Source organism: Trachypithecus francoisi, unplaced genomic scaffold (genome assembly GCF_009764315.1).
Source record: "Trachypithecus francoisi isolate TF-2019V2 unplaced genomic scaffold, Tfra_2.0 Lachesis_group10, whole genome shotgun sequence".
In the NCBI taxonomy this organism is placed as follows: Eukaryota; Metazoa; Chordata; class Mammalia; order Primates; family Cercopithecidae; genus Trachypithecus; species Trachypithecus francoisi.
This window is the reverse complement of record NW_022681455.1, coordinates 42,342,263-42,369,906: the sequence shown is the minus strand read 5'-3', so window position 1 is coordinate 42,369,906 and position 27,644 is coordinate 42,342,263. Positions and strand designations below refer to the sequence as shown.

At 48.9% G+C, this 27,644-nt stretch overlaps 2 protein-coding genes across 2 annotated transcripts; one reads left to right on the top strand and one right to left on the bottom strand.

The window, feature by feature from the left end:
- The first annotated feature begins 2,140 nt into the window (after positions 1–2,140).
- GUCA1B (guanylate cyclase activator 1B) lies at positions 2,141–14,094 on the top strand. The gene is made up of 4 exons (XM_033217159.1): positions 2,141–2,347; positions 8,316–8,465; positions 11,588–11,705; positions 12,758–14,094. The coding sequence occupies exons 1-4, from the start codon at positions 2,141–2,143 to the stop codon at positions 12,883–12,885; spliced, it is 603 nt and encodes a 200-aa protein (XP_033073050.1). The 3' UTR covers positions 12,886–14,094.
- Positions 14,095–18,032: 3,938 nt separating this feature from the next.
- Positions 18,033–25,250, bottom strand: GUCA1A (guanylate cyclase activator 1A). Its single transcript, XM_033217158.1, has 4 exons — positions 24,803–25,250; positions 19,638–19,787; positions 19,173–19,266; positions 18,033–18,838 (listed from the first exon to the last, which is right to left on the bottom strand). The coding sequence occupies exons 1-4, from the start codon at positions 25,001–25,003 to the stop codon at positions 18,675–18,677; spliced, it is 609 nt and encodes a 202-aa protein (XP_033073049.1). The 5' UTR covers positions 25,004–25,250; the 3' UTR covers positions 18,033–18,674.
- Positions 25,251–27,644: the final 2,394 nt, after the last annotated feature.

The following is a 27,644-nucleotide window of genomic DNA, read 5'->3' as shown; positions in this document are numbered from 1 at the left end:
GATGTGCAAAACAATTCAGGCTGAACACCCAGTGAGGGACAGGTAGGTTAAGGACAGATTCACTGGAAATGCTGCCTCTGAAGTCTTCTAGAAAAATGAGTGTCGGCCGGGCGCGGTGGCTCAAGCCTGTAATCCTAGCACTTTGGGAGGCCGAGACGGGCGGATCACGAGGTCAGGAGATCGAGACCATCCTGACTAACACGGTGAAACCCCGTCTCTACTAAAAACTACAAAAAACTAGCCGGGCGAGGTGGCGGCGCCTGTAGTCCCAGCTACTCGGGAGGCTGAGGCAGGAGAATGGCGTGAACCCGGGAGGCGGAGCTTGCAGTGAGCTGAGATCCGGCCACAGCACTCCAGCCTGGGTGACAGCGCGAGACTCCGTCTCAAAAAAAAAAAAAAAAAAAAAAAAAAAAAAAAAAAAGAAAAATGAGTGTTGCTGGGCGCAGTGGCTCACACCTATAATGCCAGCACTTTGGGAGACCAAGGCGGGTGGATCACTTGAGGTCAGGAGTTTGAGACCAGCCTGGCCAACATGGTGAAACCCCATCTCTACTAAAAATACAAAAATTAGCTGGGTGTTGGGTGCAGCAAACCAACATGGCACATGTATACCTATGTAACAAACCTGCATGTTATGCACATGTACCCTAGAACTTAAAGTATAATAAAAAAAGAAAAAAGAAAAAAAAAAAACCTGAGTGTTGTGGTGAGCACCTGTAATCCCAGCTGCTCGGGAGGCTGAGGCATGAGAATCACTTGAACCCGGAGGTGGAGCTTGCAGTGAGCCAAGATAGCGCCACTGCACTCCAGCCTGGCGACAGAGTGAGACCCTGTCTCAAAAAATAATTTTTTTTAAAAAAAAAGCAAAACAAAAGAAAAATGTGTGTCCCAGGTCTTTTGATTTCTTGGAGGTGTCATTTTTATGTTACATTAAAATAAGCATGAATATGTAATTGTTCAAAAGCAAATTTACGTGGCCTTTAATGTAAAAGTAAGAGCCTTCAAAGATATTTTAGGCCATGCTCCCAGATCCTTCTCACACGTTAGTATTTTGGAGGAAATGTGAAAAAAGCACTACCCCTAGGTCTTGGGTGAAGGGTTGGAGGGAGGTATTTGTATTTTTAATCAGAAAGTGAAAAGCTCCCAAGATCAAAGGTGTGATCTGGAAAGGAGCTTCAGATCCTGTGTCAGAGACTGAGTTAGCCTGGAAACAGAGTTGCTCACCTAGAGCCCTTCCCATCATAGATTCTGCCTCTTTTCACTAGAGCGTCTGAAGGGCGGGTCCCAGATCACCAGCGGATTCTGTTTTACGGATTAGGACTTGATCTCACTTCCTCTCTGGGCTTGAGTCTCCTATCTCCAAGATGGGCCTCCCTGGAGCAATGTAGGGCCCAGCTAAAGAGACAGGGAGTGAGTGAGATGGGAGGATCCCAGCCTGGCACCCCGACTCTTTCTTCACTCTGCGTCCCTCTGCTTACCTCTCAATTTCTTCCCCTTCTACCTCTTCAGAGTCTGCCTGGGCCAGCTTGGTTGCTTTGTTAACAAGGCTAAGGGAAGGGGTGAGACTGGAGGAGCTTAGACTGGAGGTCAGAACTTCCAGGGGACTCTCCCTATTTTTTTTTTTTTTTTTTGAGATGGAGTCTTACTCTGTCCCCCAGGCTGGAGTGCAGTGGCGCAATCTCTGCTCACGGCAACCTCCTCCTCCTGGGTTCAAGCGATTCTCCTGCCTCAGCCTCCTGAGTAGCTGGGATTACAGGTGCCTGCCATTACGCCCAGCTAATTTTTTAGTATTTTTAGTAGAGACAGGGTTTCACCATGTTGGCCAGGCTGGTCTTGAACTCCTGATCTCATGATCCACCCACCTCGGCCTCCCAAACTGCTGGGATTACAGGCATGAGCCACCGTGCCCGGCTGCCCGGGGAATCTTCTAATAGTCTTAGGACGGCTTAGCTGGCCTGGGCCCACCTCCCTTGCCACCTGCCTCCTGCACTGACAATCATGTTCAGTCATCCAGGAGATGATGGAGAGGCTGGTCAGGCCTCCTGGAAAGGGAGGAAGAGGGCCGTAGCTGGAGAGATTCATCAGCAGAAGCCAGGGAGGAGACACAGACCCTTGCTCCCTGACACTCCTCAGGGCCAGCATGGGGCAGGAGTTTAGCTGGGAGGAGGCAGAGGCAGCTGGCGAGATAGATGTGGCAGAGCTCCAGGAGTGGTACAAGAAGTTTGTGATGGAGTGCCCCAGCGGCACACTCTTTATGCATGAGTTTAAACGCTTCTTCAAGGTCACAGACGATGAGGAGGCCTCCCAGTACGTAGAGGGCATGTTCCGAGCCTTCGACAAGAATGGGGTAAGGCACCCTGAAGGGAAGGAACGGTGGCCAGTCCACCTGGTGCCTTCCTCCACGAGTGTCCTCAGGGAGAGCTCCCAGTTCCCCACTCCTTCTGCTCTTTCTCTACTCTTCTTTCCACTGCATCTCTCATTACCTTTTCTGTGTCACTCCCCAAACCCTTCTGTGTCTTCTCTTCATTTTGTCGCTTTCCATCTTATCTGTCTCTCCTTCCCTCCCTCTATCTCTCAGCTGTCGGCTGATGCTCCCTGTGTCCTCTTCTTGAGAGCTGAAGGGGGTCTGGCAGACAGTCCAGGTCCTCTCTTTGTGTACTTTTGGCCAAGACTCTGCAGCCAATGACTGGGTTTTCACATCTGCCAGAGACCCTGTCACTCTAAACACTAGGAGCAAAAGAGATGTTCCAAATGGGATGAGGTATCTTAGCATGGGCTATGAGCTCCCTCTTGTTGGGGTTCTTCGAACTGAGACTGGTCAGATTCTCCCTGTCAAGAATGCTGGAGGAGGCTCCTGCATGGATTGGGAGACTGGGAGGATGACTGCAAAAGCCCCTTTCAGCTCTTAAAGTCCAGGAAGGTTTCATGAAATCATTCAGACCAGAGTTTCTCTAAGCCCCCAATGTCACTAGCAGCTAAGAAGGTAACACACCTTGTAAATTCACCTGGGGATTGAATTTTAAATTTCAATTCAGTTACAAAACCCCTTGATTATTTAAGGTTATCCAGTTCAGTGCCCTGGCAATCCTGCAAACCACTGGATTTGCCTCAAATACCTATTTAATCTGGAGAAAGCATCAGTACTCCACTTCTCAGTGCTTGGAGAATTTAGCTTTCTAAGCTGAATCACTGGGAATGCCATTTCAGGTCTCATCCTGTCGCTGGTACCAGTCAGTGCACATCCCCACAGTGCCTGTCCCGGGACAGGAGGGTGAGGTCAGCATCTTCAATTCAATAGAACCTCCTCAGAGATGAACCCCATTGACCACCCCACAGGGCACAGAGCCAGTTTCGGGCTTCTTAGCACTCCCCCTCTCCTCGGTCTCCTCTGAGTCAGCAGCAACCCTGGGTGGGAGGGGCAGACTTTTGTTATTCCAGATTAAATGATGAGAAAGCTGGGCAAAAGGAAATGAATCAATTTGCCCAAGGTCTTAAGTGCTCCTGCTTAGAAGGCAGGTTTTTTAAAGAGAGAAGATGAGTTTTTAAAATAATTGATGATTTTTTAAAATGTCTTAAGAAAATTAAACAAATATATCAGGTCATAAATAATAAGACTCATTTAAGTCCATCAGTCTTCCCCAGATTCATCTAAAAATCAATACAATCATGATTCAAGATCGAAAAGGGCCGATTAAGCCCCGAGGCATATAGTGGTACTCCTTATGCCTCATCTCTTCTTATAAATCGGCATATCATGTTCATCAGTGTTTTTTCCTCTTCGGATAACTTCTTAATTTTGCTATGATTCTAAATTTACAGAAAAGTTATAAGAATGACACAAGTAACTCCCATATGCAATTTATCCAAATTTCCCCAGTTAATTACATTTTATCTCATTTACTTTATCATTCTGCCTCTCTCTATACACATACATATATATAATATATCCTATAAGTATATATACATATACATGATACATAATTTATACATATACAGAATATAGACATATACTTTTTTTAAGAGAAAGTTACAGATATCATACCTATTTATCCCTAAGTATTTCAGTGTGTATTTTCTTTTTCTTTTTGGTTTTTGAGACAGGGTCTCGCTCTGTCACCCAGGCTGTAGTACAGTGCATGATCTCAGCTCTTTGCAGCCTCTGATTTCCGAGGCTCAAGGGATCCTCCCACCTCAACCTCTCAAGTAGCTGGGATTACAGGTGTGCACCACCATGCCTGCTAATTTTTGTATTATTTACTTATTTATTTTGGTAGAGACAGAGTCTTGCCATGTTGCCCAGGCTGAAGTGCAGTGGCACGATCTCAGCTCACTGCAATCTCCACCTCCCGGGTTCAAGCGATTCTCGTGCCTCATCCTCCCAAGTAGCTAGGATTATAGGTGCGCACCCCCATGCCTGGCTAATTTTTGTATTTTTAGTAGAAACAGGATTTCACCATGTTAACCAGGCTGGTGTCGAACTCCTGACCTGAAGTGATCCGCCCACCTCGGCCTCCCAGAGTGCTGGGATTACAGGCATGAGCCGCTGCACCCGGTCAGCTTTCTTTCTTTTTTCCTTTTTCTTTTCTTTATTTTATTTTATTTTATTTTTGAGATGGAGTGCAGTAGTGTGATCTCGGCTCACTGCAACCTCCACCTCCCAGGTTCAAGCGATTCTCCTGCCTCAGAGTCCCCAGTAGCTGGAACTACAGGCGAGTGCCACCACGCCCAGCTAATTTTTGTATTTTTAGTAGAGACGGGGTTTCACCATGTTGGCCAGGATGGTCTCCATCTCTTGACTTCATGATCCGCCAGCCTCAGTCTCCCAAAGTGTTGGGATTACAGGCATGAGCCACTGCACCCGGCCTTCCTTTTTCTTTGTTTGTTGTTGTTTTTTGTTTTTTGGTTTTTTTTTTTTGGTGTGATCACACATTGCATTTACTTGTTGTATCCTCCTTAGTCTTCTTTAACTTGGAACCTTTAATCTCAGCTTTTCTTTTTTATTTGGCTGTGACATTGTTGAAGACTGCGCACCTCCATGCCTGGCTGAATTATGTGGTAGGACACCCCACAATTGGTGTTTGCCTGAATTGGCAGAATTGCCACTGATGTTGTGTCCTCGGTGCATCATATCATCAGGTATAAGATGTCAGCTTGTCCCGTCACTGGCACAGTTAACTTTGATCACTTGGTTAAGGTGATATCTGCCATGTTTCAACACTGTAAAGTTACTATCTTTTTCTTTGTAATTAATAAGCATCTCATAGGGATATACCTTAAGACTAAGTAAATATCCTATTGTTCAGTCAAATTTTCTACTGGCTTTGGCATCTGTTGATAATTTTCTAACCCTACCACCCCTTCTCTATTTACTAGTTGGCGTTCCACTGTAAGGAAGAGCCTCCCTAGAACGTGTTTTTAAGTTCCTCTCTCAGGGACTGAGTCTTCTTTCCCGCTTAGTCTTTGTCTCCAAACCTACACCTAACTCCACTCCCCTTTATATCGAGGAGTGTCATTTCTGAACAATCGGTCTGAGATTTCTAAAGCAAATCAAATCAAAAGAGTTTATGGATCTGGTTCACATGTGAAAATCTGAGGTGATGGAAACTGGTTTGGTGGAGACAAAGGGGTAGGAACACCTCATCTCTGCCACTCTCCCTTGCAACTCTGGTGGTTGCCCTATGACCGCCTAGAATGGAAGAAAGGGGAGGGTCAAGATCAAATGTCATTTGGGATTCTTGTATAACATGCATTGAGGTCAGGGCTGGTGCACAAATGTGGCCAATTCAAGGAGAAACAGGGCAGATAATCCCACAGAGCCGGTGACACGCCCATCCTATTCCTGAGTAGACAGAGCCATTTCCATCACTCTCAGGCCTCTGTGGGTAATTGGAGCTGACAAGGTCCCATGCACAGCAGATGAGATTAGTCTCAGCTGGAAGTTTCCCGGAAATGGTCCTGGGGTTTCCAATAACCTCTCTCAGATGAGATCACTTGTCTAGAGATCACTCTGGAATATGTCTCATATAAGGCAAGGAGTCATGGAAACTGAATCATGTTGAGAGGATGTTGTAGGAACAGAAGTTTTGGGACAAAGAATGAGGAAGACTGGAGGTCTAGAGAGTGGGGATTTGTGGTGGTTTCAGGTTTTTTGTTTTTGTTTTTCTTCTCTTGGCATCCCCAAGCACTAGGTTCATTTGCTGGACAGAAATAGATCTTAAGTGGAGACTGCAAGTTTTTCCTACTTGATGAACTGGAGGAGATGCGTGCCTGGAAAAGCTCTGCCACTTGCTGGCTGGGTGACCTGGGAACCTCTGGGTCCCGGACTCCTCATCCATAAAATGGGGATAATAACTCATCCTCATTAAATAAGAAACACAAGTTTGCTTTGTGATAAGCTTAATAAATAACAACTACTCAAGAAAATAGCCTTTTAAAGAACTGACAACCACTGCCAAGTGTCTACCCTAAAAAAAAAATACCAGAGATGTAAGAAAAGGTATACATGCAAAAAAAAATTCATTGTGTAATGGAAAATATTAGAAATATGTTAAACAAAGGGAATGTTCAGTACCCCCTCCCCGCCAAAAAAGAAAACATGGAAGTTGACATTTTAAATAATTTTTAAAGACATGAGAAAATGTTACATGAAAATGAAGGAAACAAAATTATAAATAAAATCTGACCTCAATTAGGTAAGTATATGACGAGGAGTATGGAGACCATGTGTTTATAGGAATTATATAAAAGATATGAATAGAACACTTCAGGTACTAAGGTAAGCTCGTTTTGTTTTCTTCTTAGCTTTTCCTTAGGCTTCTTGTTGTTTCCTTCATTTTCTGCCATTTCTCCTGTTGCTCAAACCTTGTTCACCCAGGCACCCCTTGATCTGGGGCTGGGGCTCCTGAGTGTCCTGACCCAGTGGGACAGAAGTGCTCTGCTCTGGGCCATCGGTGTCATTTCCGATAACAAAGTCATGTGAATGACAGGCACTCCTGGTCCCACTTATTATTTTTTATTTGGAGAGTGGAGGTCCCAACCCTGGAATAAGTGAGCACCTGTAAGTGAGACACTGGCACAGCTAACCCACTGCAGCCACCACCACCAGCAGCAGCAGCAGCCTGTCACCCCAAACACATTTGGAGAAGAAAGCAAGAATATATCCTCTTTCTTGTTTACTGCTTTAGAAATCATTATTGCTGCCGCATTTCTGTTACAAGAAGTTTCTGTTGTTTCTTGGTGAGAGTCACCTTAGAAGTAGACTGTGCCTCTCTCCCTTCCTCTGCCCAGTTAGCATCTGAGCTCTGTGCTCCCCCACCCTTCCTGGATGGGCTGGAGTCACAGGCCTGTTGTTCAGTGTAATGTACACTGGAACTTAGAAGTGTGTAGGGCTGGAGACACTGCCTGTCTGCCTCTCTCTGACTTGGGGTGAATGAGAATGCAGAGGAAAATTTCAACATGGGCTCTGCTTTCTAATCTCCTTCAAAACTGTCTTAGTCCCAAATTCAGATCAAGTCCGTCATTGACTAATTGATTCATGAATATCTATTGGCTTCCAGCTCTGGCTGTAAGTGGCACTGTGCTACGCACGGAGGAGAAACCCAAGCAATGTCAACCCTTCTCTTTTCCCCAGGAGCATATAACGTGGTTAGAGAACGAGACATTTAGGAAACAGTTAAGTGACAATGCCAGAGAAAGTCCCAAGCTGTGTAGAATAGACAGTAGATGCTGAGGATGTTAGAATGGGGAGGGAGAGAGCACTATGGCTGAATAGATCAGAGAACGAAGGCTTCCTGGAGGAGGGGACCCTTGAGCTCAGTCTTGAAGGATGGGTAGACTTGGGTGATCACAGAAAATGAGAAGAGAGAATGTTCTCTAGGCTGGGTGTGGTGGCTCATGCCTGTAATCCAAACATTTTGGGAGGCCAAGAAGGGAGGATTACTTGAGCCCAAGAGTTTGAGACCAGCCTGGGTAACGTAGTGAGACCCTGTTTCTAAAAATAAATAGACAGATGATAGATAGATAGATAGATAGATAGATAGATAGATAGATAGATAGATAGATAATGTGATACAGATGATAGATAGATAGATAAATAGGTAGGTAGATAGATAGATAGATAGATAGATAGATAGATAGATAGATAGATAGATAGATAATAGAATGTTCTCTACCCCAAGGGTGGAGAAAGGCTTGAGCAAAGATGCAGAGGCCACATGGATTAAAATGAGGAGGAGAAGCCCTGTGTTTGCAGGGATGAATGACATGTGCTCTGGGGAGGTGGGCTGTGCCCTCAGCAGCATCCACATCTAATGCAGGACAACACCATTGACTTCCTGGAGTACGTGGCAGCCCTGAATCTCGTGCTGAGAGGCACCCTGGAGCACAAGCTGAAGTGGACCTTCAAGATTTATGATAAGGACGGCAATGGCTGCATCGACCGCCTGGAGCTACTCAACATTGTGGAGGTTAGTGTCTCTGCCCATGGGCCCGCAGCCTGGGCACTTGAGCACTGCTGGAGCTCTGAGGGTTGGCTGCAAGTGGCCAGCGGGGACTGAAGAAGAGGCCTTGAAATCATTCTGAGTGTGTTTCCTGTGTTCTCGTTCTGAGTGTGTACTTTCTAGTGGAATTAAGCTAGAAATCAATCACCAAAGATTATTAGAAAATCCCCATCTGTTTGGAAATTAGGCAGTAGACTTCCACATACTCCATGGATCAAAGAAATACTTTCCCTCTCTCTCTCTCTCTCTGTCTCTCTCTCTCTCTCACACACACACACACACACACACAGACACACACACACACACGGCAAGTGTCTTAAATTGAAAAAGAGCGCAAGCATGATATACTACAACTTGTGAAATGCAGCTAAAGCTGAACATGCAGAAAAATTTATAGATTTAAAATGTACAGATTAGAAAATAAGACTTAAAATGCATACATTAGGAAATAGAGGCTGGATGCAGTGGCTCATTCCTGTAATCTCAGTACTTTGGGAGGCTGAGGTGGGAGGATTGCTTGAGCCCGGGAGTTCAAGACCAACCTGGAAAACAAAGGGAGACCCCATCTCTACAAAAAGTTTAAAAATTATCCAGGCTTGGAGGTACATGCCTGTAGTCCTAGCTACTTGGGAGACTGAGCTGGGAGGATTGCTTGAGCCAGGAGTTGGAGGCTGCAGTAAGCTATGATCATGCCACTGCATTCCAGCTGGGGCAACAAAGTAAGACCCAGTCTCAAAAAAAGAAAAGAAAAGAAAAGGAAATATATATTAGGAAATAATTAGAAAATGCATACTATATTAGAAAATAAGACTTTATATATTAGAAAATCAATGATCTAAGAGGCCATCTCAGGAAATTAGGAAAAAGGAAGAGTAAATTAAGGCCAGGTGCAGGGACTCACACATGTAATCCCAGCACTTTGGGAGGCTGAGGTGAGTGGATCACTTGAACCCAGGAGTTCAAGATCAGCCTGGGCAACATAGTAAGACCCCATCTCTACAAAAAATACAAAAAAAATTAACTGGGCATGGTGGTATGCACCTGGTCCCAGCTACTCCAAAGGCTGAAGTGGGAGGATTGCCTGAGCCTGGGAGGTCGAGGCTACAATGAGCTGTGATTGTGCCACTGCACTCCAGCCTGAGCAACAGAGTGAAAACCTGTCTAAAAAAAAGGTAAAATAAACCCTTGTCTGGGAGCAGTGATGGCTCACACCTGTAATACCAGCACTCTGGGAGGCCGAGGCGGGAAGAACACAAGGTCATGAGATCGAGACCATTCTGGCTAACATGGTGAAACCCAGTCTCTACTAAAACTACAAAAAACTAGCCGGGCGTGGTGGCAGGTGCCTGTAGTTGCAGCTATGTGAAGGCTGAGGCAGGAGAATCGCTTGAACCTGGGAGGTAGAGCTTGCAGTGAGCCGAGATGGCGCCACTACACTCCAGCCTGGGCGACAGAGCGAGACTCCATCTCAAAATAAATAAATCAATAAATAAAATTAAATCCAAAGATAGTAGAAGAAAGAAAATAAACAGCAGAAATCAATAAAATAGAAAACACAAATGCATGAGAAAAAGTCAAGATCAGAAGTTATTTCTTTTAAAAGACTCACCATCACTCTCTATTAGCAAGAATGATTAAGGAAGAAAAGAAGTGCCTAGTGCATTCCACACTCTGGCGTGTTCCCTGCATTAGCCAGACCATCGTTAGCCCTATTTCACAGAGCAAGAAGTTGCTTCATAGAGATTCTGTAATCCGCCCAAATTAGTCTACCTAGAAAGTGCTGGAGCTGGATTTAACCCCTCAGTCTCCCAAGACACGTCGATGAGGCCTACTTTGTGCTGGGCACTGGGCTGGGCAGTGAGGCCATAGAGGTGCATAAGACACAGCTTCTGGCCGGGCGCGGTGGCTCAAGCCTGTAATCCCAGCACTTTGGGAGGCCGAGACGGGTGGATCACGAGGTCAGGAGATCCAGACCATCCTGGCTAACACGGTGAAACCCCGTCTCTACTAAAAAATACAAAAAACTAGCCGGGCGAGGTGGCGGGCGCCTGTAGTCCCAGCTACTCGGGAGGCTGAGGCAGGAGAATGGTGTAAACCTGGGAGGCGGAGCTTGCAGTGAGCTGAGATCCGGCCACTGCACTCCAGCCTGGGCGATAGAGCGAGACTCCGTCTCAAAAAAAAAAAAAAAAAGACACAGCTTCTGTCCTCAGGGAACGCCAGCCTGGGAGCTAAGGAAAACCGTCGTATGTGTCCATCTCTTCCACATTTACATAGTGCTTTCTTTCTTTCTTTTTTTTTTTTGAAACAGAGTCTCGTTTTGTTGCCCAGGCTGAAGTTCAGTGGCACAATCTCAGCTCACTGCAACCTCTTCCTCCTGGGTTCAAGCAATTCTCCTGCCTCAGCCTCCTGAGTAGCTGGGATTACAGGCACCCACCACTGTGCCCGGCTAGTTTTTGTATTTTTAGTAGAGACAGGATTTCACCATGTTGGCCAGGCTGGTCTTGAACTCCTGACCTCAAGTGATGGCCCGCCTCGGCCTCTCAAAGTGCTGGGGTTACAGGCGTGAGCCACAGCGCCTGGCCTACATGATGCTTTCACATAGTTTCACCAGGAGAGGAAACAGGAAAAGGAGAAACCTGGGTTTTTCCCTCCCGTCCATGAGGAGGGAACATGTGTATCCCCATCATTCTGTTTTACACATGTACAGACACACACATATATAGATACACTGAATTTTCTTCTCTGCACCTCTATTTCTTCCTGTGTAGAATGCGATTTAGACTCATGGTGACTTAAACCTCCCTCATTAGAGGTTTTGGATTTGGGCTTTGCGGCTCACAGTGGAAATGCAAATGGTGTTGGGGTCAGGTGGGGTGTGAGGCCGGGAACTCAGCTGGAATTAGGCCAGTGGGATTCTGAGAGCACCGCCTTAAGACAGGTCAGTTTTGATCTGGATCCAGATTACGTGATCCTAAGACGCATAGCCTGGGAAGCCAGCACTGGGGAAGTGGTGCTGAGGGATGTGGGTCATGGGGGTGAGGGTGAGCTTGCAGGGTCTCCCATCAATGCAACTGAGTTTTCTTTGGCAGGGAATTTACCAGCTGAAGAAAGCCTGCCGGCGAGAGCTACAAACTGAGCAAGGCCAGCTGCTCACGCCCGAGGAGGTCGTAGACAGGATCTTCCTCCTGGTGGATGAGAATGGAGATGGTAAGAGGGGCAGAGATGTGTGGGGGGTGCTGCCCACTCTGCATCACCGCCACTTTCTGGCCTCACATCCTTGGGCAAGACCCCCCACCTTCCAACCCTGAGGTCCTCATCTGTGAGAAGGCTGTGGAGAAAATGACATGAACTAACAAAGGGACTCACGAGCACGTGTTTGTAGGAGCGACTGAAAGTCCTATAGGAGTTGCCGATGGAGGCCAAGTATGCAGAATAGAAAGAATTGGAACTTTGGAGTCAGGCAGGGAGTGATATATTGAGTTTCTTGTCCTGGTCTCAATTTCCTCATCTGGAAAATGGGGATAATAATAGTGGTTGAGAGGAATGAATGGGATAATGTGTTTAAGAGCAGGCATAGGGTAGGCCTCCATTCAGGCTGCTTGGGCTCTCCTCCCTGTAGTCCAGTGCCCAGCCCCAAGACTGTGTGGGGAGAGAGCTGGCTTTGAATACACACAGGAGCCTTCCAGATCTCTCAGCTCCACCCAGCATTTCCGTGGGACCGTATGCAAAAATTCAATTCATCTGCAAAGAAAGCCCCCTCCACCTTTTTTTTTTTTTTTTTGTTTGAGACGGAGTCTCGCTCTGTCACCCAGGCTGGAGTGCAGTGGCGCGATCTCGGCTCACTGCAAGCTCCGCCTCCCGGGTTTATGCCATTCTCCTGCTTCAGCCTTCTGAGTAGCTGAGACTACAGGCGCCCACCACCACGCTCGGCTAATTTTTTGTATTTTTAGTAGAGACAGGGTTTCACCGTGTTAGCCAGGATGGTCTCGATCTCCTGACTTCATGATCCAACCGTCTCGGCCTCCCAGAGTGCTGGGATTACAGGCATGAGCCACCGCACCCGGCCTAGAAAGCCCCTTAAAGGTGGCAGGAGACTCCTGGAGATTCAGACACCTGACAAGCCTCAAGCTTGGGGCCTGAGACTGCAGGATAGTTGGCATAAGAGATGTAGGCGCATCCTGGGAGCGAGGTCTCCCTTCCTGCCCCCAGACTCAGAGCTCCCCTTCTTCTGCATGACCGCCTCTCCTCCCCTTGCTCAGGCCAGCTGTCTCTGAACGAGTTTGTTGAAGGTGCCCGTCGGGACAAATGGGTGATGAAGATGCTGCAGATGGACATGAATCCCAGCAGCTGGCTCGCTCAGCAGAGACGGAAAAGTGCCATGTTCTGAGAGGTCTGGGGCCCCTGCATGACTCCAGGCTCACCCAGGTTTCCAGGGCAGTGGAAGGGTCCCTGGCTCAGCCTGCTCATGCCCACTCTTCCCCTGGTGTGGACTTCCTGGCACCCCCTGTGCAGGGCTGAGTGGGGATGGGGAAGGGCTGCTGGGTCTGAAGTGGCCAACAGGGCATCGTCCATTTTGGAGGATTCCCTGGGATGGTGAAGGGAACTGGGTTACTTTTCCCATTCAGCTGTTCCCGGGAGAAGTATGCCTTGGCTTGGTGGTTGTGGGGCTCCCACGGTTTCTAGGTGTTCTCAGTTGGAAGCAGGAGCCAACTGAGGGGTGAGGGTCCCACAGACCAAATCAGAAATGAGAACACAAAGACTGGTAGGAGGCAGGGGTGGTAGGGTATGGAGACTGAAGAAAAGGCAGGAGTGTTGGGAAGCAGGGGGCGGCAATAATTTTCTAACTTCCAGGATGCTGAGGGGCGTTAATGGGGAGGAATCTGGCCTCCTTCTCCCGAAGGCATCCTCACCAGTGGTGTCAACGGGAAAAATGGAAGCAAATACGCTGCAGGCTGTAGTCTTTCTGCCTTTGGAAGGGTCGGCTGTGCTTAAAGGGGCTGTTTCAGCTCTGCCTGGGCGCTGCTCCGGGACCCCCTGCTGCCAACCCACCATTCCCCCAACAATCCTCCCTTTCCATCCACATCCCCCACTATGGACCTTCCACAACTCCCAGCCATAAGCCGAATGTTTCTCTTTAAAGGATGGAGAAAACTTCTGTCTGTCTCTGGCAAGAATTGGGGGCCTGCCGACTGGGGTTCATGGGCCGGACTTTGCTTCTAATAGCTGTGTGACCCAAGACAGCCACTTCTCCTCCCTAACCTCGGTTATGTCTCAGCGGCACAGTGAGCAGGTCGGACTAGGCGAGCAGTTTGGATTATTATATTTTTAGATGTGGAATTATTTTTTGTTATATAAACTCTTATGTGTAACTCCAGTATAGAAACTAGATTAAAAGGGAGTCTCCGGTTGAAAGGGGGTCTGAGTACCCTCTGGGACTGGAGGCACCTCTGAAAAAAGCAAACTGAAAACCAGCGCCCTGGGTCACTGTTACTCCTATAAGACAGTTTAAAGTGAGACCTGGAAAAAGATTTGCTTTATCTTGAATAGATACGTTGTTATGTTGGTGTATAAAAATAAAACCAACCTATTAAACCTGCGACTTCATAGGCGTGCTATTTCATATGATATTCGTATAAAATTTCCTTTAGACACCAATTTGGTTAAAAAAAATTGATTAGAAAAACATTGGCCAGGCGCAGCAGCTCATATCTGTAATCCCAGGACTTTGGGAGGCCGAGGTGGGTGGATCACCTGAGGTGAGGAGTTCAAGACCAGCCTGACCAACATGGTGAAACCCCATCTCTACTAAAAATACAAAAAAAAAAAAAAATTAGCTGGGCGCGGCGGCAGGTGCCTGTAATCCCAGCCACTCGTGAGGCTGAGGCAGGAAAATCACTTGAACCCGGGAGTTGGAGGTTGCAGTGAGCCAAAATCACGCCATTGCACTCCAGCCTGGGTAACAAGTATGAAATTCCATCAAAAAAAAAAAAAAGAAAGAAAGAGAAACAGAGAAAGAGAAAGGAAGGGAGGAAGGGAGGGAGGGAGGGAAGGAGGGAAAGACAGAAAGAAAGAAAGAGAAAAGCAAAGCAAAGCAAGTGGGCCAGGTGCGGTGGCTCATGCCTGTAATCCCAGCACTTTGGGAGGAAGAGGTGGGCGGATCACCTGAGGTAGGGAGTTTGAGACCAGCCTGACCAACTTGGTGAAATCCCGTCTCTACTAAAGCTACAAAATGAACCAGTTGTGGTGGCAGGTGCCTCTAATCCCAGTTACTTGGGAGGCTGAGGCAGGAAAATCGCTTGAACCCTGGAGGCGAGGTAGCGGTGAGCCAAGATCGCCCCATTGCCCTCCAGCTTGGGCAACAAGAGTGAAACTTCATCTCAAAAAAAAAAAAAATATATATATATATATATATGCGTGTGTGTGTGTGTGTGTGTGTGTATCCAGGTGGGACACAGACATGCCCCAAATTATGAAGAAGGTATGTGAATGACATTGAGGGATGTCCTAATTACATGCAGACACCTTCCCAACTCTGACCTTCAGGATTTCCCGACAGGCAGCCAGCCAAAGGAGCAGAAATGTCAACTCCCTTTTTCTTTCTGTCTGAACCAATGTTCAGACAGAACGACCTCTACCTCTACCTTCTTTCCATGTCTGTTGCTCAGTCCCTGGCTGACTTCCTTGTCTGGGGAGGTCCAAGTGGTGGACAGGACATGAGCAAAATGGACCCCCTCATCCGCCCAGTGGGGCACTCTCTGACTTGGTATTTTACTTATTTTTCCCCTCATTTTCTCTCTCCCACTCCTGAATGTATTTATGTATTTATTTATTGGAGACAGGATCTGGCTCTGTTACCCAGGCTGGAGTGCAGTGGCACAATCTTAGCTCATTGCAACCTCCGTCTCCCAGGCTCAAGCGATCCTCCCAACTCAGCATCCTGAGTAGCTGGGACCACAGGTGCACACCACCACGGCCAGCTAATTTTTCTATTTTTTTGTAAAGACAAGGTTTTACCATGTTGGGCAGGCTGGTCACAAATTTCTGTGTTCAAGTGATCCACCCACCTCAGCACCCATCCCAAAGTGCTGGGATTACAGGCATTAAGCCACCATGCCTGGCTTCCTCTCCTGAATTTTCATTTACTCCCCACACCTCCCCCACACCCAGCTGAAGTGAAGACTCAAAGCCCAGAAGAAAGAGCATCTTTGAAAAAATGGTTACAACTGCTCCAGCCTCTGTGTCTCCCCAGGTTCCTGCAGCAACCAGGTAGCTGTAATTCAGGGACAGAACCAAGAAAACTTGCCTTGGACAGGTAGAGATAGATCTCTGAGCTGGGTTTTTCATTGCTGTTGTTTTGTTTTGTTTTTCTTTCTTTTTTTTTTTTTTTTTTGAGATGGAGTCTGGCTCTGTCGCCGAGGCTGGAGTGCGGTGGCCGGATCTCAGCTCACTGCAAGCTCCGCCTCCCAGGTTCACGCCATCCGCCTCCCAGGTTCACGCCATCCGCCTTCCAGGTTCACGCCATTCTCCTGCCTCCGCCTCCCAAGTAGCTGGGACTACAGGCGCCCGCCTCGTCGCCCGGCTAGTTTTTTGTATTCTTTAGTAGAGACGGGGTTTCGCCGTATTAGCCAGGATGGTCTCGATCTCCTGACCTTGTGATCCGCCCGTCTCGGCCTCCCAAAGTGCTGGGATTACAGGCTTGAGCCACCGCGCCCGGCCTTGTTTTGTTTTTCTGAGACGGATTCTGGCTCTGTAGCCCAAGCTGGAGTGTAGTGGCGTGATTTCGGCTCACTGCAAGCTCTGCCTCCCAGGTTCAGGCCATTCTCCTGCCTCAGCCTCCAGAGCAGCTGGGACCACAGGCACCTGTGACCATGCCTGGCTAATTTTTTTGTCTTTTAGTAGAGACGGGGTTTCACCATGTTAGCCAGGATGGTCTCAATCTCCTGACCTCGTGATTCGCCCACCTCGGCCCCCCAAAGTGCTGGGATTACAGGTGTGAGCCACCTCGCCCAGCCTGAGTTGGGTATTCTTAAAGTTGAGATGTGCAAAGATGCGGATGGGGCCCACCTGTAACAGACTGTCCCACTTCCCAACTGGTATCAGGTGTCACTGCAGCAAGAGGGATTTAGGTTAGACCAGGGATAGATTATTTGCAATGAGCAATGAGCCGCAGATCTGTGGGGAGCCATGGAGCACCATATGTCACCAAGGAGGGGAAGTATGAGGGACTTGTGCAGGCTTTTCTGAAAAAATATGGATTTCTTCTCGAGAAATGAAGATTTTCTGCAGATCCACCCACGCTCTTTCACGTTTTGGCCAACACCAAACCTTCCCAGAGTGAATGCATGCACATGCATTCAGATTCAGATCTACATTGTCATCTAAATATTCCACCCTTTTTTTCTTTTTATTTTATTTTTTTGAGACAGGGTCTCACTCTGTTGTCCAGGCTGGAGTGCAGTGGTGTGATCCCGGCTCACTGCAACCTCTGCCTCCCGGGTTCAAGCAATTCTCCTGCCTCAGCCTCCCAAGTAGCTGGGATTACAGGCACCCACCACCATATCTAGCTAATTTTTGTATTTTTAGTAGAGATGGGGTTTCACCACGTTAGCCAGGCTGGTCTCGAACTCCTGACCTCAGGTGATCTGCCCACCTCAGCCTCCAAAAGTGCTGGGATTACAGGCATAAGCCACCGCTCCCAGCCCCCTTTTTCCTTTTTGAAGAGGGGTCTCACTATGTTGCCTGGGTTTGTCTTGAACCCCTCGGCTCAAACAATCCTCCCACCTCAGCCTCCTGAGTATTGGGGATTACAGGCATTTACCACCACACTTGGCAAAACATCCCATCCTTATCTTGCTAGTAGGATTATAAATCTCTTGAAGGAGCTGTGTTTGTTTGTTTTCCCTTACTGGGGCCCTAGGAGGTACTCCCTAAAAACAGATATGGTGATTCTTACTGTTTTAAATTTGGTAAAATTTAAATTCCAAGGGATACCCCAAATTTGCACATAAGAATGCTCCTGGCCGGGCGCGGTGGCTCAAGCCTGTAATCCCAGCACTTTGGGAGGCCGAGACGGGCGGATCACGAAGTCAGGAGATCGAGACCATCCTGGCTAACACTGTGAAATCCCGTCTCTACTAAAAAAATACAAAAAAACTAGCCGGGCGAGGTGGCTGGCGCCTGTAGTCCCAGCTACTCAGGAGGCTGAGGCAGGAGAATGCCGTGAACCCGGGAGGCGGAGCTTGCAGTGAGCTGAGATCCGGCCACTGCACTCCAGCCCGGGCGACAGAGCGAGACTCTGTCTAAAAAAAAAAAAAAAAAAAAAAAAAAAAGAATGCTCCTGTCCACATCACACAGCCCCCCACATGTGACACATACATCACAGAGAATGCACCTCCAACCACCCCACATGCATCACCTTCTTCTCCACATTCAGCCCCGAAGCACTCTTTCGTGTTCAAAGTCAAAGGCCACCTCTGTGATGCTGTCTCTGAGTCAGACGCCTCTAGGTGTCTCCTACAGAAATGTGTTCATAAGTTCTCTTAGCATGTTTTATTATAATGATGTTTGTCTGTATGTCTCACCATTAGCCTATGAGTTCCTTGAGGATGAAAACTGCCTTCTCTGTACATCTAACATCTAACATTAGTACATAGTAGGCGCTCAGTAAATGCTTGTTGAAGGGAGGCGTGAATCAAATGCAAAGCACACAAGTAGGCTCCAGGGTCCCCGGGGCAGAATGGATGTGTGATTGCAGCACTGGGATTGAAGCTGCAGCCACCGGATCTGCAGGATTCCATAGGAGGCCTGGGAAAGCTCAGCTCTGCCTCAGAGAGTCCACATCCAGAAGAGCATGGAGAAGCTCAGTGGAGAAAGCTGGGAAAAGCTGGGAGAGGAGCCAGAAGGGCTAGGGGGTCACCGGACAGCAGAGGGATGCTGAACAGTGCCCCCAGCAGGGAGTGCTGCAGTCAGCTGTCACTCAGAGGGGCCAGGAACCATCCTTCACTGTTCCTGGCTCTGGGCTCCCACTGCTGCCTCTCTGCTGCCACCATGTACCCCAAAGTGGCGAGCTAAGCCTCTGAGTTTAGTAGATTCTATCTAGGGTTAAGACAAGAGCAACACCACCAGTCACCACCATACTACCCCACCCGCTAGTGCAGAAGCAGCTGGGCGGTGCGCTCAGCCGGCTGCCTCAGCGGCCTCGTTGTCAGCCCCCTCCTCATCTTGCTCGCCATTCTGGAGCCTGCGCACAATGCGGGTAAGGTCCAAGCTTCGTGTCAGTGTGTCCAGAAGCATCTGGTCCTTCTGGACGCCCTCTATAAACTCTTCCAGGGAGAGTTCCCCTGGGGTAGAGAGAAAGGGAATCAGGGGCAGGAGGGTGTTCATTTCTGCAGTCCAGAGCACAGAACCGGGTTCTTGCCAGGGGCAGGGACAGAGCCCAGGCGAGGAGAAGTGACCTGCAGGTGCAGCAGGCAGAGGCACCCAGAGCCCAGATTCTGGTCCAGGGTCCCATAAAAGCCAACTTTGTGGCTGGGGCAGGTGGAGGAGGTGACTAGCCCGGGGACATTTGGGCCTCCTTCTCCCCTCCTTCCCCTCTCCTCTAGTGAACTTCCACCCCTCACGACCCCACATCCACGGTGACCCCTCCCCTGGGGAGCCCCTCCTCGGCCCGCTCACCATCCCCGTTGACGTCAATCTTGGAGAACACTGTATCGGTGAACTCCTCTGCAGTCATGGCGGTATCGCTGCAGGGGTTAATGGCGCGAATGGCCTGGGAGGGAAGAAGGGGCAGAAGTGAGAGGGGCCCATCCTTATCCTATCTCAGGGGTGGGAGTGGGGACGGTCAGAGCTGGTGCGGCTCCCAAGAGCAGTGAGCAGTAGAGTGCAGGGTACCCGGGGGCCTAGGCAGAGTTGGAACTCAAGAGTCAAACTTCTATCTTCTTTCGGTATTGATGAGGAAACTGAGGCCCAGGAAGGGAAGGAACGTGGCCTGGGTCGCGCAGCTGGTAAGGTCCACAGCTGCCACTAGGATCCTCAGTCCCACATCCTGTCTCAATCCTGAGATTGCTGTTCTAACCCTGGGCTCTCAGCTCCAGGTCCCACCCAGGCCGCTGCCCCCAGCCCTGGCCGGGCCCTCTGCACCTGGATGATGGTGAGCAGCTCGTCGCGGTCAATGCAGCCGTTGCCGTCTACATCATAGAGCTTGAAGTACCAGCGGAGCTTCTGTTCCACCTTTCCCTTGAGGACCAGGCTGAGCGCCGCCACATACTCCATGAAATCAATGTAGCCGTCCTGGGGGAGGGGCGCGGCCGCCGTGAGCCCACCCGGGCTCCGCCCACTCCGTCCTCAGGCCCCGCCCATCATAACCCAAGGCTCCACCCATCTCGGCTAGCCCCAAGAGATGCTGAGGGGAGCCCCAGACCCTAGGAGATGCGGCCAGGGAGGCCAGCCCTGTCTCCGCCGTGACCTGTCAGTCTTCCTAGACGCCCTGTATAGCCCACCCTGCCTACCTCAGAGGCTGCCAGGCAAATCCAATAAGCCAGCCCCCACTGGGGTGTGAATGGCTATGGCGCTGTCTGTTCACAGGCATCTGGATTTTAGCGGGCGCTGCCTGCTTCCCTGTGATTGTCAAGCATGAGCCTTTCCAGTTAGGGGAAATGCGAGACGTGTGCGTAGGTGAGAGGAGGAAGAATGGCACCCCCAGGGATGGGAGCGTGGTTTGGGTGAGCTTTTGGGAGTTTCTCACCCTGCCGCCTGAGGGGCTTAGGCCCCGCGTAAGGCCTTAACCACTCTGAGCCCCACCGTGGGCTCATTCAGTCCCAGCCCACTCCCCAGGGCTGTCATCAGAACAGAGTCCACAGAGGCCCCTAGACAGCAGTGGTTGAATAAGCAAGAAAACTGCTAAAGAGGTTTCCTCTTGGGGAGGGGACACCGGTTGAGGATACTTCTGCTGTTCATTTTTTATCTTTCTGTATTATTGGAAATTTCTACGATGAGCTGGATTGCTTTTGCAGTTTTTTTGTTTGTTTTTTATGTCTGAAAAGGGGCAATGGAAAAGGTGTGGATTTTTATGCCAGAAAGACCTAAATCACCTTGGATAAGTCTCACGACCTTGAGTCTCCATTTTCCCAGTTATAAAATGGAATGACAGTGTGCACTTTTCAAGGTTGTGGTATGCATTAGATTCAATGAAAATATATAGCAATACTAACAGTTTTTTAGTACTCTCCATGGACTGCCTAGACTGACAGCTTTATTCACTTTACTCATTTAATCTCACGGCCACCCCCAAGAGGTGAGTATTTTTGTCTCTAGTTTGAATGAGAAAGTCAAAGTTGAGAGAGATTAGGCCACACAGCTAGTGAATGACAAAGCCTCGCCTAGAAAACTGGGTCTCCTGAATCATCCTATAGCAGTACTCAAATGCAGATGGAGATTTACATAGATTTGCGTGCACCTGTGTGATTGTCAGACAAACCCAAGCCCAGACAAACATTTGAAGTAAGCAAAGCAAATGCCTGTCCCCCAGGTCTCACTCCCCGCTCACGTTCTGTACTCCCCAGCCCTGCACATCCCAAAGACACAACCATTTTTTTTGTGCAGGGGCTGGCAAACTTTTTCTATAAAGAGCCAAAGAGTAAATATGCAGCTTTGCAGCCACACACCCTCTGTCATTGTATGTGAAAGCAGCCATAGACAATTGTCTATGTAAATAAATAGATGTGGTGAGTTCTAATAAAACTTCATTTACAAAAACAGGCCTGTGTGCTGTCGTTTGCCTATCCCTGCTTTGTTTAACTCCTCTCTGCATCAAAACTTCTGACTGGGCACAGTGGCTCACACCTGTAATCCCAGCACTTTAGGAGGCTGAGGCAGGTGGATCACCTGAGGTCACGAGTTCGAGACCAGCCTGGCCAATGTGGTGAAAACCCATCTCTACTAAAAATACAAAAATTAGCCGGGCATGGTGGTGAGCACCTGTAATCCCAGCTACTCAGGAGACTGAGGCAGGGAATCACTTGAACCCAGGAGGCAGAGGTTGCAGTGAGCCGAGATCGTGACATTGCACTCCAGCCTGGGTGACAAGAGCAAAACTCCGTCTCAAAAAAAAAAAAAAAAAAAAAAAAAATTCCCAATCCTGTGTTCCATCTCCCAGCCAATGCTAAACTGCTCTATGCTGATGACAATGGGTCAAGACAGTATTGTGCAAAGTGATTGTGTACCATGGGTGTAGATGAGGCAGGTTGGGTGTTAGAAAGTCACTCTTTTAATACTTGCAGAGTTAAATTAATGTGTATTATAAAATAACTAGTCATTAAACTCCTGATTTCTCATATATTCATTCACTCATACAATCAATATTATTAAGCACCTGCCACAATCCAGGCACTGTCCTAGGAACTAGGGATTCAACAGTGAACAAGACAAAAATCCCTGCTCACGTGGAGCTCACATTCCAGCAGGGGAAGACAGGCAATAAACCTAATGGCGAAATGTTATTTACATCTGGTATTGGAAGACAACAGGTGCTTGGGGAGAAAGGCGGGGCCAGGAAATGCAGAGGTGGGGACCAGTCCCGGTTTTAAACAGAGTTTAAACCAGGAGATCAGGGCAGGGGTTAGTGAGGAGACTTCTGAGCAAAGACTTGCAGCAGAGGAAGGTGTAAGCTGAACAGAATTCTGGGGGCAGAGGGTCCCAGGCAGCACAAAAGCCCTAAGTCGGAGGTGTGTGTGGCATAAGGGAGGAGGCCAGACTGCCTAGAAACAAGGGGTTGATTTACTTTCAGTGAAAAGAGAAGGGTCAGGTTTCAGACAGTATAGGTAGTGCTTGCATGTGACACACATTAAGACATGGTTGGCCCAGCGTGGTGGCTCACGTCTGTAATCCCAGCACTTTGGGAGCCCAAGGTGGGCGGATCACCTGAGGTCAAGAGTTTGAGACCAGCCTGGCCAACATGGTGAAACTCCATCTCTACTAAAAATACAAAAATTAGTCAGGCATAGTGGTGGGCACCTGTAATCCCAGCTACTTGAGAGGCTAAGTGGGGCAGAAGAATCGCTTGAGCCCAGGAGGCGGAGGTTGCAGTGAGCCAAGATCGCACCACTGCACTCCAGCCTGGGGACAGAGTGAGACTCCATCTCCAAAAACAAAAAAGACACGGTTAGGCAAATACAGGGTCGATGTGCCCCAGGGTTGCCCTCCCAACCCCCACCAGCGTCATATATGTGGTTCTAAGGGTCCTTCTGCAGATGTGTCTTGACTCAAAGAGTTTTCTTAGCAGGTGAGAAGATGAAATACGTCGGTGTCTGGGGGTAAGGAGTGAGGCTCAACCATCCATTCGTTCTTCCCCTCCTGTTCAAGAGTTATTCCGGCCGGGCGCAGTGGCTCACGCCTGTAATCCCAGCTCTTTGGGAGGCCGAGACGGGCGGATCACGAGGTCAGGAGATCGAGACCATCCTGGCTAACACCGTGAAACCCTGTCTCTACTAAAAATACAAAAAATTAGCCGGGCGTGGTGGCGGGCGCCTGTAGTCCCAGCTACACGGGAGGCTGAGGCAGGAGAATGGCGTGAACCCGGGAGGCGGAGCTTGCAGTGAGCCAACATTACGCCATTGCACTGCAGCCTGGGTGACAGAGCGGGACTCCGTCTCAAAAAAAAAAAAAAAAGTTATTCCTTCTTTGGGAGCATTTTGAGTGTTGAACATGATGACGCCATCCCCCCAAGTCTCCGTACCACAGGCTCTGGACTCTGCTCACCTGCTCCCACTTCGGGAAAGCCCTCGGGCTCCCTCATACCACAATTGAGGTTGGGACTCAAAGCCTGTAATCTGCTTTGGTCCCTTATCCTCAAATATTAGTGAGTTTTAAATAGCCACTGAGCCCGAGCTTTCCCAAGAAGCCCCATCCACAATGGTGCCTGGACCTTTTGGGCAGCGAGGGAAGGAGCCTCTCCCGGGCCTGTGGAGGACATGTGGCAGTGCCTCATTTCGTCCTCACTTTTCAAGTGAGGGGCCACAGGGCGGAGAGCCACGTTTGCAGATTTGGGTTCTTCCACAACTATGTCTTGACCAAATAGTTTCAAACGAATGGAAGATTTACTACGAAAACCAACAAACTTCTTAACTAATTCTCCCGACATCCACAGCATCATGAATATCCCGAGACTGAGAGGGGAGATGATGGGCTCAAGGTCACCAGGCTGATGAAAGCTAGGGACCCAAACCCATGGTCCCAAATTCGCCTTTCAGTGACCCCTCTAGCTTATCAATCAGGAAGTCCTTACCCAGTGCATTCAGGGGGCTACTAGGGAGACACACAATTTGACCATTGTGTGGACCTTCAGGCTCATTTGAGAAAAGGTGATCTGAGGTCACTGGGTATTTTGAGGTTGGGAGTATTCTGGATTCTCCAGGGACCAGGCAACCCTGTCTGTCTCCAGTCCTCATGTCCACAGAACATTATGAGTGGCCTGCCCATGCCAGACAGCAAGGCTGGAGAATCATCATCTTGCTCCCTGCTCTCTGCCCCTCCACCCACACCCTTGAAAGCTTCAAAGAGTTTTGTAAAACCTTTGAAAAACCAGCACATCGCAGGTGTTCAATGACCATCTTGGAAGTGTTTACACTCGTTTTGGAGTAAACCAAGATACGCCTGTGGCAGAGGCAGAGGAAGCCATTGGATTCAACCTCAGATTACACTAATTTGGGGGCTTCTCTGTCTTGCCCTAGAAAGTGAGGGCAGGGGCCGGGCGCGGTGGCTCAAGCCTGTAATCCCAGCACTTTGCGAGGCCGAGATGGGCGGATCACGAGGTCAGGAGATCGAGACCATCCTGGCTAACACGGTGAAACCCCGTCTCTACTAAAAAAAATACAAAAAAACTAGCCAGGCGATGTGGCGGGCGCCTGTAGTCCCAATTACTCAGGAGGCTGAGGCAGGAGAATGGCGTAAACCCGGGAGGCGGAGCTTGCAGTGAGCCGAGATCACGCCACTGTACTCCAGCCTGGGCGACAGAGCAAGACTCTGTCTCAAAAAAAAAGAAAAGAAAGTGAGGGCAGGGACAGTGTCTGATTCATTTCTAACCCCCCAGTGCCTGATTCAGTCGGTGCTCATTAAAGCACAAACATTAGATCCGTTGAAACCCTAGCGTCAAAAATCCACCTCTCAAGCAAACAAATGACTGAATAAATGAAGTCGCTCCCCAGCGGACACTTCTACACTCCTCTCTGCTCTTCCTCACCCTCAGCTGGTCAGGCTTCCAGAGGGGTCCCTCCAGCACTCCCTTTCCCTGCCACTGGGCCCCTGCTTACCTTGTTGAAGTCAAAAGTCTCAAACATCTGCTCCACGTACTGGCTGGCCGACGGGCTCAGGTTCTTGAGGCCGAAGAACTGGCGGAACTCATAGAGGGTGAGTTGGCCAGAGGGGCACTCAGTCATGAACTTCTTGTACCACTGGTGGCACTCAGTGCTGCTCAGCTCCTCCACCGACTTTCCCTCCATCACGTTGCCCATTGCTCAGACCTTCAGGGGGCTGACGCCTGAGATGGACAGGTCCTGTTCGCTGCTTCTCACCCAGAGGTGTCTTGGCGACAACGGGGCCGTCCTCTCTCACACGCCTGAGTCCTTCGGGCCTGAGCAAAGAAGGGCCTGATGGATCAGATGGTACTGGGAAATGTGGAGAGGAAAAGAGAAGAAGGAAGAAGCTGATGGCCCACACTCAAACTCACAGATGCCAGACAACTGGTGTTAAGAGTCTCCACTAAATCCTTGCAGCCCCAGTGGAGACTGTACCCTGGAGAAGAGAGTTGAAAATAGAACAAGGCTTAGAGAAGCAGAGTCCTTAGGATTACAGCCTTGAGCTGTAGGTGAGAGGATTTTTTAACCCAGTTTGCAATCTCCTAATCCCTTCTTACCACCACGGAGTGGGTGTCAGCCAGAAGCTGCTCTGATCCTATGACCTTTGCGACCTTCTTCTCCCCGTTTGAGTGGATTCACAATGGTTTTGGATTCTGCTCTCAATCATGGAATTGAGGTATATATGAGATAGAGCTGGCTTCTTGTCCAGAGATGGCCAACTGTGGGCTCCTGACAGGGCTGCTGTGTACAGTTATCCAGGCTGTGCACTGCACTTGGCCATCACAACTGAGTGGGTCCAATCATACCATGGATGTGCTAACATATGAGGGCACCTGGGTGGATGCAGAGTCTGTGGACTTGCAAGATATGCCTTGAACAGCCAGAGAGAACCCCCTCCTACATTAACCTGCACCAGTACACAGAGACCAGTGCACACACATACACACACTCTTACACACTGGTCCTGTTCTGGCCACACTCTCGTGTTCCTGAAGGTTGCATCTTTCCCATCTTGAGAGCCCTGAATTCAACCTTCCAACTGATTCTGAGCCTCACACCATCACCATCACCTTCTAGGGGCACGGGTTGGGGACACGGAGTGTGTGCCTGGTGCCCTGGGGTGTGTGTGAGTGGGAGAGTGCAGGCACACAGGTGCATGGGTGAGCTGCTACCTGCTGGGCCTGGAAAGCTCCCTGGCCAAGCCTGGGGGGCCTGTCTATGCAGCAACAGCTTTCTCTGATGCCTGGTGGGATGTGTACTCCCTGGCCACACATTTAAAAACTGGCTCATTTATGGAACTAGCATTTGGGTGCAGGTGCACTTAACCTGGATGCTGCCAGGAAAACTTAAAGCCAGCGCTTCCCCTGCCCTTTTTCCCTTGTTTGCCTTCCTCCTTTACATATGGGCCACACCCAGGTCTCCTGACTCATCTAGAGGGAACCATTGCCCATATTTCTGCGTTCCCCACCAGGGCCTTGGACGCTTGATCAAGTTGTGCACTGATACACAATTTATACAATTTATATAAATAATATATAATTACATGTAAATAGATTATATAAATATACAATTTATACAATCTATAACACATATCAAATATATGTGCATACATGTCTCAGAATGGGCTAGGTTATGCTACAGTAACAAACCACTCTAAAATCTCAGTGGCTGAAAACAACACAAACTTGTTTCTTGCTTACATTACTGGCTGGGTGACCTTGAGCAAGTAACTTAACCTCTCTGAGCCTCAGTTTCCTCATTCTTAAAACAGGAATAATGGTGCGCATCTGATAGGGCTGTTAAGGGCAGTAAGTGGGGCTGGGCACGGTGGCTCACGCCTGTAATCCCAACATTTTGGGAGGCCGAGCTGGATGGATCACTTGAGGCCAGGAGTTCGAGACCAGCCTGGCTAACATGGTGAAACCTCATCTCTACTAAAAATACAAAAATCAGCCAGGTGTGATGGTGCACACTCCTGTAATCCCAGCTACTTGGGAGGCTGAGGCAGGAGAATCGCTTGAACCCAGGAAGCAGAGGTTGCAGTGAACCAAGATCGCACCACTGCACTCCAGCCTGGGTGATAGAGCGAGACCCTATCTCAAAAAAAAAAAAAAAAAGAGTGAGTTAATATAAGAAAAGCATTTAGAACAAGGTCTGGCCCAGAGTAAGTGCCCCATAAATCTTGGCTATGATGTTATTTTGTATCTATTACAGTAGCATGTCTGGCGTGCTGTTCACTACAGTCTAGGTGCGCTTATACTACATCTTGGACACAGCAGCATCCCTAGGTTAGAGCCAATCGTGTTCTTGTCCCTTTAGCCCCATTCACTCGGGGCCCTGGATGGCTAGAAGGGCTATGTGTAGGAACAGACATTCAACTTGCCTCACACGGGTCACCTACCAGCTGTAGTCAGGCCCTAGGGAAGGTGGAGGCCTTTGTTAAAACCTTATCAGATTCAGGCTCATGCCTGTAATCCTAGCACTTTGGGAGGCTGAGGTGGGCAGATCACAAGGTCAGGAGTTCAAGACCAGCCAGGCCAACATGGTGAAACCCCGTCTCTACTAAAAATACAAAAATTAACCTGATGTGGTGGCAGGCACCTGTAATCCCAGCTACTTGGGAGACTGAGTAATCCCAGCTACTCGGGAGGCTGAGGCAGGAGAATCACTTGAACCTGGAAGGTGGAGCTTGCAGTGAGCTGAGATTGCACCACTGCACTCCAGCCTAGGCGACAGAGCAAGACTCTGTCTCAAAGAAAAAAAAAAAAATTGTTCGTGATGAGCATATGTTGCTCAC